The sequence below is a fragment of the Cebus imitator genome, unplaced genomic scaffold (genome assembly GCF_001604975.1).
Source record: "Cebus imitator isolate Cc_AM_T3 unplaced genomic scaffold, Cebus_imitator-1.0 Scaffold221, whole genome shotgun sequence".
NCBI lineage: Eukaryota > Metazoa > Chordata > Mammalia > Primates > Cebidae > Cebus > Cebus imitator.
In genome coordinates this window covers 2,248,365-2,263,330 of record NW_016107536.1, presented here as the reverse complement: position 1 = coordinate 2,263,330, position 14,966 = coordinate 2,248,365, and the positions used below count along the sequence as shown (strand labels likewise).

The 14,966-nt window shown below is 36.1% G+C and overlaps 1 protein-coding gene across 9 annotated transcripts in view; it reads right to left on the bottom strand.

Annotated features, from left to right (window-relative positions):
• ADAM28 (ADAM metallopeptidase domain 28) overlaps window positions 1-14,748 on the bottom strand; it is a 75,006-nt gene extending 60,258 nt beyond the window's left edge. For 6 of the 9 annotated variants that reach the window (XR_001831195.2, XR_005203536.1, XM_037746127.1 and 3 more), the window contains exons 1-2: window positions 14,597-14,747; window positions 8,770-8,876 (exon numbers count right to left, since the gene is read on the bottom strand). Coding sequence is in view for 7 of the 9 variants with exons in the window: in XM_037746127.1 (XP_037602055.1) it covers window positions 8,770-8,876; window positions 14,597-14,645 (156 nt within the window). In the remaining 2 variants the exon portion in view is untranslated. Of the gene's footprint in view, window positions 1-8,769; window positions 8,877-14,596 lie in introns of all 9 variants that reach the window. The other 3 variants (XM_017549757.2, XM_017549759.2, XM_037746128.1) reach the window with 2 other exon arrangements.
• Window positions 14,749-14,966: the final 218 nt, after the last annotated feature.

The window sequence follows — 14,966 nt, the reverse complement described above, 5'->3', positions numbered from 1 at the left end:
TGTTTGAGAGAATGCTGGTTCTTTGCAGGACACTGCTAGGTTTTGAAAACAACTCTAAGCAAAAAACATTGTTACCTACTATCAGAGAGTTTATAATCTTGTGAAAAGATAGAAAATGAGGTGAGTTACATGCATGATAATGGATGTATGTACTAGGATCTCTAACGTCTTAAGGACAGAAAAAGCTTTTTCGAGGAAGTAACATTTAAGATGAGACCAAATTACCCAGGTGAAGTAAGGGAAGTTATCTGAGTAGAAGGAATTGTATACAAAGAGGCCTAAAAACCTCCATTGCATTTCATGATTTTTGGTCTTGAGGTGTTCTTAAGACTAAGTAGCACATCAACTATGAGAAACATAACAGGGATATATACTGTAATGTGAGAAAGAGCCATCAAGAAGAAACCGCAGTCCCAGGTATTTAGGAGGAAGACCACATAAAAGGAAAATTATTTTAAACTCAGACTTAGGTATATAAGAAAAGCTATTGAGGACTACATAGAATTATTTTAAAGAAGATGTTTTGGGGGACTTACTATTTTCATACTCCGGGGGTTCTGAAGTATGCGTCAAAAGAAGTAAGATGCACCTTGATTTTGAGAATACTCATTAGAAGGGAATGATTTTGGTTTTACTTAGTAAGACTAGCTGGCCACAGAAACCTATAGATACAAACTTCCTTTAAAAGTAATGTCATGGGTCACATTTAGAGTTTGGTCTGTAAATCAGGGTTATTGCTGCGGTTGTACTCAATATCTAAAAACTTATTGGGAAGTGCCTGGTTATTGTCATTAAAGAGGTCTAAAGGTGGTAGACCGAAGGTGGTTGAGAAACACATATTACGAATGGAGTTCTGTTTCCCCTGTTGTGTAGCACCTTAGGTCAAGCCTTTCTTCTCTCCCTTCCCTTATGGCCAGGATGGTATCTGAACTTACAGAGGTACAATGGATGTTAGAGTCATCAGATCATGAGTACTGTGCTGGGATTTACCTGTCTCCAAAGTCAGTTGTTATGGTCCATCCTTTCCTTAAAACTTGAGTTGTTGAGGTCTGCTCTGCTGTTAGTAATCCCAGACTATAAATATCGCCCATTGTGGGCCTAGGTAAGCAGAAGCTGATAGACTCAGCTTATTTCCATGGATGACTGGAAAGAGCCAGGGCATTGAACATAAAAGGGAGCATAGTCATAACCTTTTATTGTTCAGGTTTAAGAAAGGCTAGCTAGAATGAAGCTATGCCAAATATGGTCTTCTACCAGAAATGGCCTTCCACATATCTTCTTCCTGGCAGCAATGGATTTTTAGAAGATTTGGTTACTAAAACTTTAGTTGAAGGTTGTTTTAGAAACACAATAAATGTTTTTGGAGTGGAGTTTTAGTCCACACTGGCATAAAGATTATGGATGGAGGGAAAGATTGAGGAAGAAAGTCAGGGGCCTTTGTGAAAGAGAGTACACTGGGTAATGGATAACCATACTTTTAAAACAGAGTTCCCCGGCAGAGAGCAAGGTCTGAGGATAAGACATGTGTTCTATTTGTGTACTCTGTGGGTTCTGAAGTATGTGTCAAGAGAAGATGCACCTTGATTTGGAGGAGGAAGGAAGGAAATGATTTTGGTTTTACTTGTAAGACTAGCTGGCCACAGAAACATAAAGATCCAAATTTCCTTTAAAAATGATGTCATGGGTCACATTTAGTTGGTGTATTGGAAAAGCCACAGTCTTGGATGGTCCAGGGCTGGAAACAAATCTGTAAAGTCATGGTCATGTCAATGGGCACACAATATCAAGGGCAGCTCTGGAAGACCTAGAGAGGCTCTTCATTCTAGCAGTTCAACAGTTGTTCAAAACTCAGTAAATCCATGAGCTCTAGAAACCCTGCTAAATCAGCTAGTGGGTTTGAAAGAGTTCCCAGTATAAGAGAGTAATTGTGCTGTAAGATATTTTCTTTTATGACATGGGCCAGTAGCAAGATGGTTTGGGCTTCTAAAAACATGTACAATTTGGATGCTGAATTCTATGAAGAATAGTTACTGTCTTTAAAGTGTAAGCTCCTAGCATCAGGAACTTTCATTGAGTTTATGTTGAATATGTATCTATGCAGGTTTATGAGTTCTATGCTTGTGTCATATTCATTCATTTGTCCATTAGTTTACTTATTCATTTGGTCATTTATTTAACACATACTTATTTAGTACTTCTTAGGTCATTTATATAAAATATAATTGTGAATATAATAATGAATAAAATATTCAAAGTTCTACCTTGTTCTTTACCTCCAGCCCCTACAAATTTTTACACAGGGTTATTTCAATCTAGCTGAAATACTAAGCAATGTGTTATGTGTGATCAATGCAGAAAGATGGTGTCACACGCCTGGCATAGCTCACAGGTAAAGCCAGTGCCTCAGTTCTCTGGTTGTATAATAAAACAACACAGGGCACAGTTGTGTAATGATAACTGCAAAATTCCCCCATCTTTTCACTGTCTCGAGAAGTGAAGTACTTTATCTAGGATGAGACCTATGAAGCATGTATGGGATACAGAGATCCCCTTGATCATAAGGGTGGTCCACTGCACTATGAATTCTAGATCATTTCAAATAGTATTTGCTAATCAAGTCTTTGCACAGGGAAGGCCAATAGTCTCAACACAGAAACTGCAAAGATAACTCCCAAGAACTTGGCTTGTACCTGGAGGACAGTGTTGTTATTAGTCATAAGGTGTGCCTGAGAGACTACTGAAGACTCTGTGCCAATGGAAATCATATACCTGTTGTGTGACAAAAAACGATGTCACTAGCTTCTTTAGTCTGTGTTTGTAAAACAAGTATGACATGGGAGAACCGAATAACTCAAAGAGGGCAGCATTGAGATACGAGGCATGCAGCAGCATAGGAGCCTTAGGTCTGTGAATAGGACAGAAGCTGGGATCATGGGGAGATAGCTGCAGTTTAGTTCTGGATATCAAAAACCACATGATAGGATTGCCAGATAAAATACAGGATACTAGTTAAATGTGAATCTCAGATAAACAGAATATTTCTGTGTATACATACAAACACAGAATACTTCTTTAAATACATATGCCCCATATGACAATTGGGACATACTAATCAAATAGTTATCGTTTATTTGAAATTTAAATTTAACTGGACATCATATATTTCTATTTGCTAAATGTGGCAACCCTGCATATGGAGGAGTTTAGAAGAAGTGACAAAGAATGGAAACTAGAGATCAGTGACTAAAAAAAAAAGAAATGCAAATGCACTAACTAGGAAAATTAGATTCATTCTGCTGTAATGCGTCTTTATAATATCAGAAATGTTGTGTGGGATATACTAATACAAAAAATTTTACTGTTTGTCTCAAAATCGAACTTAACTGGTATTCTGTATTTCATCCAGAATACAGATGAAATATAGCAGCCCTACCATGTGACTTTTGATATCTTCCTGTGCACAACCGGAACTAAGCCCTAGCAGAAGTTACTGCTAACAGTTTAGCCACATGGTTATTGTGAGGTAATTCAAATGTATCACCTGACACCTAAGATATTAAAGAGTAAACATGGGAGGGTTTTATTTATTCCTGAGATGCTGTGGAACCATTCAGTGCTCATTCCATTATATTCATCAGGCCTGATAATATATTCTCTTCTACTCTCTACAACTAAAGGAAGCAGGAGAGGACTTGGAAATGTAACAGATGAAACTAAAAAAAATTAAAGTAAGATTTTCCAGTTAAACATTAAAAGGTTCTAATTACTTCGGTAATTATTTCAATTATCTGTAGTACTTACTTTAATCCTCTTATTTGCTTTAGAGATAAAATTAATGTGCTTTGCAAGTATTTATTTGGACCAACAGGTATTTATGAAACAAGTATTTTTGTTCCAGGACAAGGGTTGGCAGAGGAGTGTGAAGGAGGAGTAGGGACATGTCAAAGACATGTTAAAAAGAATACCTTTTAAAAATTTATCTGGACAGTTTCAAACCAGAAGTGAAGGTTACACTTACTATCATAGAAACACATGCACACACACATACACTTGTGAATACACCATTGCTACAGACACAAAATCAACATTTCTTTTTAAAATCAGTAGCCAAACTTTATAATACTGACTGTGACTGGCACACAATTTCAGGATGGGGCATATTAGTATATATGTGAATATGGCAAGTTGACTTAACAAAGATTATAAGGGACTCTAAATATAGAGTCCCCTAAATGGGAGGGAATCTTAATGTAGACAGAATCTTTTAAGTAGTAAGAAATCCATTTAAAAAGGCATAGAAGGAAAAATAAGCATATTATTAAGAAAGGAAAAGAGAATACCAAGCTTGTCTAACAGTTAATGTTGAGAAGAATAATTTTAAAATAAAAGATTATTAACTAGGACATGAAGCCATAAAAATTGAAAATTAGTCATAAGAAATGGAATATGATGGGCTACATAGGGGAAGGCCGTAGCATAATTTTTTTTTTTTTTTTGACATGGGATTTTGCTCTAGAAGACCATGTTGGAGTGCACTGGCACAATTTCAGTTCACTGCAACCTCTGCCTCCTGGGTTCAAAGGATTCTCCTGCCTCAGCCTTCTGAGTAGTTGGGATTACAGGTGCCTACCACCAATCTCGGGTAATTTTTTGTATTTTTAGTAAAGATGTGATTTCACAACATTGGCCAGGTTGATCTTGAACTCCTGACCTCAGGTGATCTACCCACACCGGCCTCCCAAAGTGCTGGGGTTACAGGCGTGAACCGATACACCCTGCCCATAGCATAATCTTGAATAAGGAGTTAAAATTAGTATCCTGCCTCACTTTTCATATACATTATCCCAAAATATTTATAGAAGTAGTATCATGATCATCTCCACTTTAAGGCAAGGAATTTAAAGTTTATGTTTTTCTACGCTTATACAGAGAGAATTGACAAAATTTACAGGTCAACACAAACTAATCCTCTGAATTTAGATCCTATACACTTTCACTACAGATCAGGAAAATGTAAGGTTTATGCAGCCGTTTAACCTAGTAATGGACTAGATAAATAATATAACTGCAGTAAATATAAAGCACATGATATCAACCTCATGCATCTACTCAATCATTGCAGAAATTAATACTGTTCATCTAGTAGGGGTCAATAGTCTATGGCTTTTGTTAATAAAAATATATTATTTGAAGCTAAAATTTATTTTTTACAGTTGTTAGGAAATCACTTTACAGATGTGATTAAAAACACTTCACCTGTGTTTAAATTTCCCTCAACCTATTCAGTGAAAAAAGGGTATTTGGCATTTGTGTGTGTGAGTGTATATGTGTAAATGTTGGCTTTTCTTGGAGGTGTTGTTTACTGTGAGTCAACAACACATAAAGAGTTAGATAATTAGTAAATTTCCAGAAGGAGGCAATTAATCATTGCTTTAGTAGCTAAAGGTTGATAACATAGAAAATGCAGGTAAACTTGTAAAAATTCAGCTGATGGCTAACTAGGGAAGTGAAGGACTTCTTCAAGGAGAACGCAAACCACTGCTTAAGGAAATCAGAGAGGACACAAACAAATGGAAAAAACATTCCATGCTCATGGATAGGAAGAATCAATACTGTGAAAATAGCCATACTGCCCACAGTAATTTAGAATCAATGCTATTCCCATTAAACTACCATTGACATTCTTCATCGAATTAGAAAAAATTACTTTAAAATTTATGTGGAACAAAAAAGAGCCTGTATAGACAAGACAATCTCCAGCAAAAAGAACAAAGCTGGAGGCATTATAATACCAGACTTCAAAGTATACTACAAGGCTACAGTAACCAAAACAGTATGGTACTGTGCAAAACATGGTGCAAAACACACACAGAGACCGATGGAATAGAATAGAGAAGTCAGAAATAAGACCATGCATCTATAATCCTCTGATCTTTGACAAACCTTACAAAAACAAGGAATAGGAAAAGGATTTCCTATTTAACAAATGGTGCTGAGAGAACTGGCTAGCCACGTGCACAAAACTGAAACTGGACCCCTGTGTTATACCTTCTACAAAAATTAAGATAGATTAAAGACTTAAATGTAAACCCAAAAACTATAAAAACCCTAGAAGAAAATCTAGGCAATGCCATTCAGGACATAAGCACAGGCAAAGATTTCATGACAAAATCATCAAAAGCAATTGGAACAAAAGCAAAAAATGACAAACGGGATTGAATAAAACTAAAGATCTTCTGTGCTGCAAAAGAAACTATCATCAGGGTAAACAGACACCCTACAGAATGAGAGAAAAAGTTTTATAATCCATCCACCTGATGAAAGCTGAATATCCAGAATATACAAGGAACTTAAATTTACAGGAAAAACAAACACACAACTAAACCTATTAAAAAGTGGGCAAAGGACATGAACAGACACTTCTCAAAAGAAAACATTCATGCAGCCAACAAACATGAAAAGAAGCTCAACATCACTGATTAGAGAAATGCAAATCAAAACCACAGTGAGATACCATCTCCTGCCAGTCAGAATGGTGATTATTAAAAAGTCAAGAAACAGTAGATGCTGTCAAGCCTGTGGAGAAATAGGAACAGTTTTACACTGTTAGTGGGAATGTAAATTAGTTCAACCATTGTGGAAGACAGTGTGGCAATTCCTCAAAGACCTACAACCAGAAATACCAGTTGACCTAGCAATCCCATTACTGGGGATATACCCAAAGGAAAGTAAATCATTCTATTACAAAGATATATGCATGCACATGTTTATTGTAGCACTATTCACAATAGCAGTGACATGGAATCAATCCACATCCTCATCAATGATAGACTGGATAAGAAAATGTGATACATATATGCCCCATGGAATACTATGCAACCGTAAAAAGGAACAGAATCATGTCCTTTGCAGGGATATGGATGGAGCTGGAAGCCACTATCCTCAGCAAACAAACACAGCAACAGAAAACCAAACACCACATGTTCTTATAATTCAGAGCTGAACAATGAGAACACATGGACACAGGGAGGGGGGCAACACACACTGAGGTGCGGTGGGGGGTGGGGTAAGGGAGAACATCAGGAAAAATAGGTAATGCATTCTGGGCTTAATATCTAGGTGATGGGTTGATAGATGTGGCAAACTACCATGGAACACGTTTATCTGTGTAACAAACCTGCACACCCTGTATGTGTATCACAGAACTTAAAATAGGATTTTTAAAAAGAAAAATTATTAGAAAAGAATTCAGCTGATGAGTCTCTTATTTTTACCAGTAAATGATGTAACAAAATGGTCAATGTCTCAGAGTTACAGACTGACTTTTAGACTTTACTGTAACAGGACCTGAGCTACCTTAATGGGCAGAAAGCCTCTGTTGATTCCAAAAAGACTCTTCGGAGAACTTACGGATTCTCTCACACATGAAATCAATTATGCTGCTTGGATAGGCAGCCACAAATAACAGTAACACATAAGCTTGTCACCTGGAGTCAAACAAAGCTTTGAATCCTAGCTCTAAAACATATTGGCTGTGTGCTCTTAGGCAGTGTACTTAACTTTTCTGAGTCCCTACCTCTCCACTTAGAAATAAAATTCTGTAAAAATACACTTACATTTTATGGTTGTTGAAAGGACTAAATATGAAAATATATTAGTAATCCTTATACTTTTATTCCAACTTTTATTTTAGGTTCAGGGGATACCTGTGCCAGTTTGTTATATGGGTAAATCACATGTCACGGGAGTTTGGTGTACAGATTACTTTTTCACCCAGATAATAAGCATAATACATGACAGGAAAAAAGGTGTCTGACACTTTAAAGAAACTGTTAGGAAGCATTTGAAGAAAGTCATATTGAAGTGTAATTCAATGTATATAGGTTCCATCTGAAGTTGTCGAAACCATTTGGTTGATAGCTATTTTGAGAAATGGGGTCAACTACAGGGTCTCTTATCATAAATTTGCTTTAGAGGAAATGCTGTGGGAAATGATGCCCAGTGAGGGAATATGTCCACCTAGTGTGTTAGATTTTGGAGTATTTCTGTGAACTATTTTTTATGTCTCATTCATCTGTATTTTCCTGGCTCCCAGAAGAAGACTTAAGAGTGCAGGTAATTATAACATTGTTGTTGAATCAATCATCATGTTTTAGCTTCCCTGTTAGAATTAATCAATGCTTATTGAGTGATTACTGACTAATATGTTGTTTCGTTTGTAGTAAGAAATATACAAACGTTAAAAGGAGCCTATTTAGAAAAGACAGATAAATTTCACATGAATGTGCATGTATACATTGCATTCACGTGCTACATTTTGTTTTATGTTTTAATTGTCATAGTTGTGTTAGATGATAGATAACGTTGAGATAAGAAGATAGATTAGATAAAGAGGTAGGTAGGTGGCATCCAATTTTCTTTGTAAGTACATAGAATAAATTATCACAAAATGTTAAATTTACTCCGTTACCTTGGACATTTTCTTTCACTTCTCAGAAAATCGATTTGTAAAAGAGGCTAATAATATAACCTTGGGCTATAGTGAAGATTTTTTAAAAGGTCAAAAACAAATACAAATATAATCATTGTTATTTAACTCCAAGGTGTAATCACTAAAAACATCACAAAGTCCACTTTGATACACACAGACAGGCTTACACACACAGAAACACAAACACACATATAAATCTCATCTCTATCTCTTATCTCACGTGTATATATATAAAATACATCTCAAATCAAGACTCTTTGATAAATCAAAAGCTGTACCTGCTGCCCTGGTTCTTTGATGTCTCTTCTTTTGCGTAGTGGATGAAGTCTTGTAGGATAAACCACTTCATACTTCTTCAAGCCAGGGAGTTCTTGTATAGCACTTACTGAGAAGAAAAAGAAAAGGATTTGTCCGGGTAGAACTGAAGTAGGCTGGTCAGTAATGGCCATCCTTACTGCATTCCCAATGAACAATGCTACATACAGAAGCCTGAAATGATGAATGTCAGAGTTATTAATGTGCTAACACCAGAAGAAAGTGACATCAGAAACTTTCTCTTTCCTCTTAACATTTTACTTTAACCTATATCTGTATCTTGTGATGTTTCCCCGTTAAAAGTTTACAAGTGTCTATTTAGAGAAAGCATTTCTTTTGGATTTTTCCACTTTTCCTTATCTTTGATCCCTGTGGTTCAGGGACATAGCAGCAGCAGCACAAGGCAAAAAGAAATGAAGACAGAAGACAACGTAATCCTCTGAGAAGCTAATCAGTCCCAGAAAAATTGAGTTGAAGCACTGGAAACCATACAATGTTAGAAAAATAAAATAACTAACGTACACAATTTTTTATTTTATTTTTCTTGGATTTGAAAACAGCAATGTTCTATACTAATGAAAACAACTATGTCACAGTAAGAAAAGGCTCCAATACTAGGTTTATAGAATGTGGTGGCATAGCAATACAGATAAACCTTCATTTTACATACAAACATTTTAAATGAAAATTAGAGAAGCAGATAAACAGAATCACAGGCATGGAAGGACTTTTTGAGCCTGCAGTCTCATTGAAAGAGAACTAAAAAGTGATTTGATCCAACCTATCTGCATCTTAAATGCTCCTCTCCATGTTGTTTTTAGAAGTCATTTTGTTTAATTTTATTTTGTTTTGAGACAAGGTCTCACTCTGCCACCAAGCTGGAATGCAGTGGCGCACAGACGGCTCACTGCAGCCTCAACCTCCTGGGCTCAAGCCATCCTTCCACCTCAGCCTCCAGAGTAGCTGGGACTACAGGTATGCACCACCAGGCCTGGCTATTTTTTTTCTTCCTATTAGAGAAGAGGTCTTGCTGTGTTGGCCAGGCTGGTCTCAAACTCCCAGGCTTTAGCAATCCTCCTGGCTCAGCCTCCCAAAGTGCTGGAATGACAGGCATGAGCCACTGCACCTGGCCTGGAAGTCATTTTAGAGAGAGTTTTCAATTTTCTCAAACCTAACTTTAGATTTTCTATTTTCTTTTTGATTTGCCCATGAGGGCTCGTCTCTGCTGTGTGTATAGTTAATAGACCTGCTTCTTAGATGCTGAAGGTAGGTGCAGGCTTAACCAGAGTGTAGACTGCAATAGCAGAATGGGGCCTAACTCAACAACTTCCTAAGACTGGAACTGGAAATGTTTGATTCTCTTCTCTGGGCAAGGACTAGGAGGGTCTCTAAACATAATCCTAGCTCATTAAAGTACTAAAATCTAAGTTGTATGGTAAGATATATTTATGTTACTTTGGTTGATCTTTTAACAAACACAACTGAGGCACTTAATAAGTATTATTTATTGCTTACCTAGGAGGACTGTACATTTATTCCAGTCATATCCCACAGAGCAAAACTCATTTTTAAATTTTTTTTTAAGAAACTAAAGCAGAAACTTTCAAAAAGTCTTAGTGTTGTTGATTTTTTAAATCATTTGAGCACGACTTAAATTCATTGGACTACTTGAGTCATTTACATTTAACTTTGAAGAATAGAAAAAGTGTTTAAACTGGCTAAGAACTCTTTGAGTAACAAATAGGATGTTAAAATCATGAAAAATCTTTTCTTTCAGTGGCTTAAGAGTTACTCTAAAAAAATTCAAAATTACTTAAAGCCATGGCACTGACACTAGAACACCTTATTTTTTAATTTGGTTTGGGTGTTTAAATCATTTAAAAAAGGAGGCTGATTAAATCGTTTCTCAAGCTAGTTCAAGTGATTTATGATTATGCAAATAAATGCAGAATTCCCTATAACATCTTTGAAGAGTCAGTTATCATTAATTAGGAAAGATAAATTCTGATCCATTGTGATAAAATAAGCCTCATTACATTGTCACACTTCAAGAACAACATCACAAGGTTCTTCAGTTCCTCATTTCTTGCTCTCACAGAGGTAATCACTGGGTGTCTTTTATTTCTATTAAATTAACTTTTGGTAAAGGAAAACAATAACATCAGTTATAAAACTTTTTTGTAACAAGTTCAAAAACCTAACGAAATATTAAATCAATCATTCTTTTTCTGAGTTAAAATGTTCATAATTATTGTAATTATTTGGCAATAATAAGATGCCAAAAGGTAAGAAAATTACTTCTGCCAGAAATTAACTGATGATATTGACACAATCCCATGCTGCCTCCTTAATTCAGGGACACAGGACAAGCATACAATATGGCACCAACATGCTGCCTGGTGTATTACAGTAGTTAATCCATGCAATTAGTCTTGTTAAAACAGAGTTCACGAAGACAAATTTCACCAATGCTGCAGCCAACATAAATCTTTAAAAATGCTATGTAAGCACAAACATGATTCTAACAGGAAATACTAGTCCAAGCTGCCTTCATGGAATAAAATAATAGCTGCATTCCTGATTCTTTGTATAGAAGCAGAAAATGAGGTGAGTTTCCTTCTGAACACCATTCAGAAATGGTGAGAAGAAAAACAGGCCCATCTACACAACACAAATGTTCTCTCATGTGCACACTGACCTCCGTGCTTCTAGTTAGTATCTGAATTCTAATGTTTCATGAAATCAAAAATTACAATCTGGCTCTTAAATATGGGCTCAAAATATGTAAGTTAGCTATGAAATTTATTTCCAACTTTCCAGCAGCTGAACACTTCCAAATGGAAACCAAAAACAAAGCAAAACAAAACAATAGCAACAAAAAACACATTTCTTTTCAATGTCTTTGGCAACCTCTCAGTCTCTTCAGTTTGAAGTGAATGGATTTCCAGCTCTTCCCAAACTCTTGCAGCACCATGTGTTCTCTAAAGAAACCAAATAGAACTTCTCATAAAGGCTCTTATTTTCTGGAAACCGAGAAGTCCCTGAAATAATCGGATCTGGAATACAACAAATTACACAGCCATCATGGGGATGTAACAGACCTAAATATTGTTTAGCTCACCCATCTTCAAGTTTAATGGAGATGGTGCAGCCTCATCCCCACTGAATATAAGGTTAATTATCTTGAAGCCTGAGGAACAAAACACAACTAACTGCCATCCAGGGATTACACAAATCCCAGGTATAACACAATACGTTTCTCCTAATTCATTTTAATACTTCCCACAGAACTCACATGTTGGATTAGTTTTTACTAGCAAAACCAGATCAGGAAAAAGAAAACTGTTATTTTGGTTTAGATTGGATAATTATTTTTGACTGGTTTGAGTTTTAGACAATTCAAAGCTCATTAACATTAATATGATAGACAGTCTGGATTGCTACGTTATTTGTTCATGTGTTTGGGGTCATTTTGGAAATGGGAATATTAGTATCTAATATTGACATTTTCATTTTTGTTCAAATGTGTTTGAAACTGTTGAAAGGAATGTCTTCTTTCCAAATTGAACATATCACATTAAACCCTGAATTAGGGTTTATACAAGGATATTAACTTATATTCTGGGATTCCTTGCATCTCCTCAAACCTTCTTGTGGTTTTAGTGTTCATACATTAAAACTGAGTACAAACAAAAGTAAAACAATGCATCTTAATTAGGTCTATTATTTTGACTATTTAGATTAAATTGTATATTTTCATTTCAGTCTTCTCACCTTATAGAGGCAAGAACTGATAGTTTGCATAAAATAATTTCAAAAAATACTGTACCCCCTGGGTATTCTGCTGTAATATAGTAAGGACCTTTCTCCTTTATTGGTGTATTCATTTACAGCTTCACCTCACAAACACCTGTCACATGCTTTTAAATATTTGTTTTTCCTTTTCATAGGATGAAATCCCATAAGTCATTTTTTTCTCAGGGGGTTGTGAGGTTCACAGCAAACAACTGGCCATATTTTACATCTGATTTTTTTTTTATTTCAACCATCTGGGAACTGGGCAGAAGTCATGCCCAGAGGGGGCACATATGTATTGTTTCAATGATGGGGACAGAGTACAAAGAGCAAGAGGTGGGAAATGAAAACTATTTTACTTCTTAGGTTCTGACTGAAAAGGCAACCCAAATGGGGATCATACCAGGGATAGCTGTGTGGCAAAAAGACACCCTTAATAATACAAGCTAGAAGTTAAAGGAGGGGTGATGTCACACTTTTAGGCATGAAGTCAGAAGAAGTTGCGTCTCTTGGTGCCCTGTTGTGCATGCACATTTGGTGCAGAATCAGGTGGTGTGTCCAATTACACGCAAGGGCTGTAATGTGCACGGGCTCCAGTGTTAGTCATGTGACTCAGTTAGTGGATCCAGCTTGATCTTTTTGCTCTTCATAAAGCTAGTGCCCAAGCAGTTCTTGTATTTCTGCCAAGAGGGGGTTCCAGAAAAGCTGTTGGTGATACCATTTTTGGAGAATGGAGAGAAAAAAAGATTTCTATTAAGTTTGACTCTAAAAGGAATTTCAAGTCAATTTTAAATGGCTGGCATCAGTTTTATATACTTTTTAAGTATTTCAGGCTCATTTTACCAAAAGACAGCTGGTATAATGTAATACCAGAAAAAATAGGTATCAAGGCAAAAGGCATTAGAGATGAAGAGGATCACTGCACAGTGGTAAAAGGTTCAGTTCAGATATAGGTATATATTATAGAAAGCAAAATATATAGAAACAAGGAAAATAATCAAATATTTGCAGATATTAGGTTAGGTGAAACTTGTATAAGTCTTGAAAACAAATTAGAAACAAGTCAGAAGCAGGAAAATCATTTTTAGCAACCAAGTACTAAGCAGGTGAGTGGAGGAGGAACAGCTTTTCCTCCCGAAGCCTATACCTGTAGTTGATAATCTGTTCCAATTCCCAGATCTCGGCAAACATTCTAAGACCCAAAAACAGGTTTACTAGGGAAAGATTCGAAGCACTGCAGTTCATGGGCTGACTTAAATAAGCTCTGGAAATAGAAACAACCTGAAGAATTATGTTACCCAATCTAATTTGACCAAAATATAATTAGAGAATTTACCAGAAATTAAAAGATATGCTAGACATAATTCATTGTTAGGAAATAGTATTTTTCTCCTTTCAAATTTTTTAATGTTTGATATAAGCAGCAAAATAGAAGTAAGTTATCAATTTAAGCTTAACAGCAACATTGTTTTGTTAAGTAATATCACAATACCTCATAAATAAAAAAAATTTATTTCCATTTAGTCACATTTATTACTAATAAAATGAGTATATAAAAATATATGCACTCAAACAGAGCCAAACTAGCCCCCATAATAATAGCAGATATTTTCCTAAGCCTTCTACACAGCAATAGCCAAATCTGCCACATCTTTATCATTCTGAAAATAACAAGCTAGTTCTGATGAATTCCACTTTTGCAGTCAAAATCATATTCATGCTTTAAATTATGCTGTATGAAATTGTCCCTTTTATTTCCATATATTCTCGGATAAGATGCATACATACTGGTTCAACACCTCTTGTTGCTTCTTCTTAACGCTTTCTTTGTATCACTCACACCCTCCAAACAACAGGTTAAAACCAGCCCAACTGGTTAGTAAAATTGAGAAAAAAGAAAAAAGTCAAAATATTTTATACAATAAAACTATGAGGAGACGATGAAAAACTTCACTAATGCATTCAACAGAACCTGAAAAAGAGCTAAACACATACCTAGAACAGGAGAGAGGAGGAAACTGACTGTCAGGAGACCTTGCAACATGCTGGGTGATTCCAGGAGCAGTGTCTGTTCTTGCTCAGATGGGTGCTGCTAGGTCTGTCCCTGCCTCCTCTCCAGTGAGACTGAACGAAACTCCCTGGTTCATTCTGGTCTCTGATTCAGGAAGTGTTTACTAAAGGTGTTGCACAACCTCAAAACTGTGGTCCTGCAACAATGGCCTAGCAGGCGGAAGTCCTGGCCGCCTCCTGGCTCTAAGATTCTTTGAGTTAAACTATTGTTTCGGTCTCCTTCTCCATACTCCCCACTCCAAAGTAGTATATTTCTTACATGTTACTATAGCCAAATAAGCTAGAAGAAAATAGG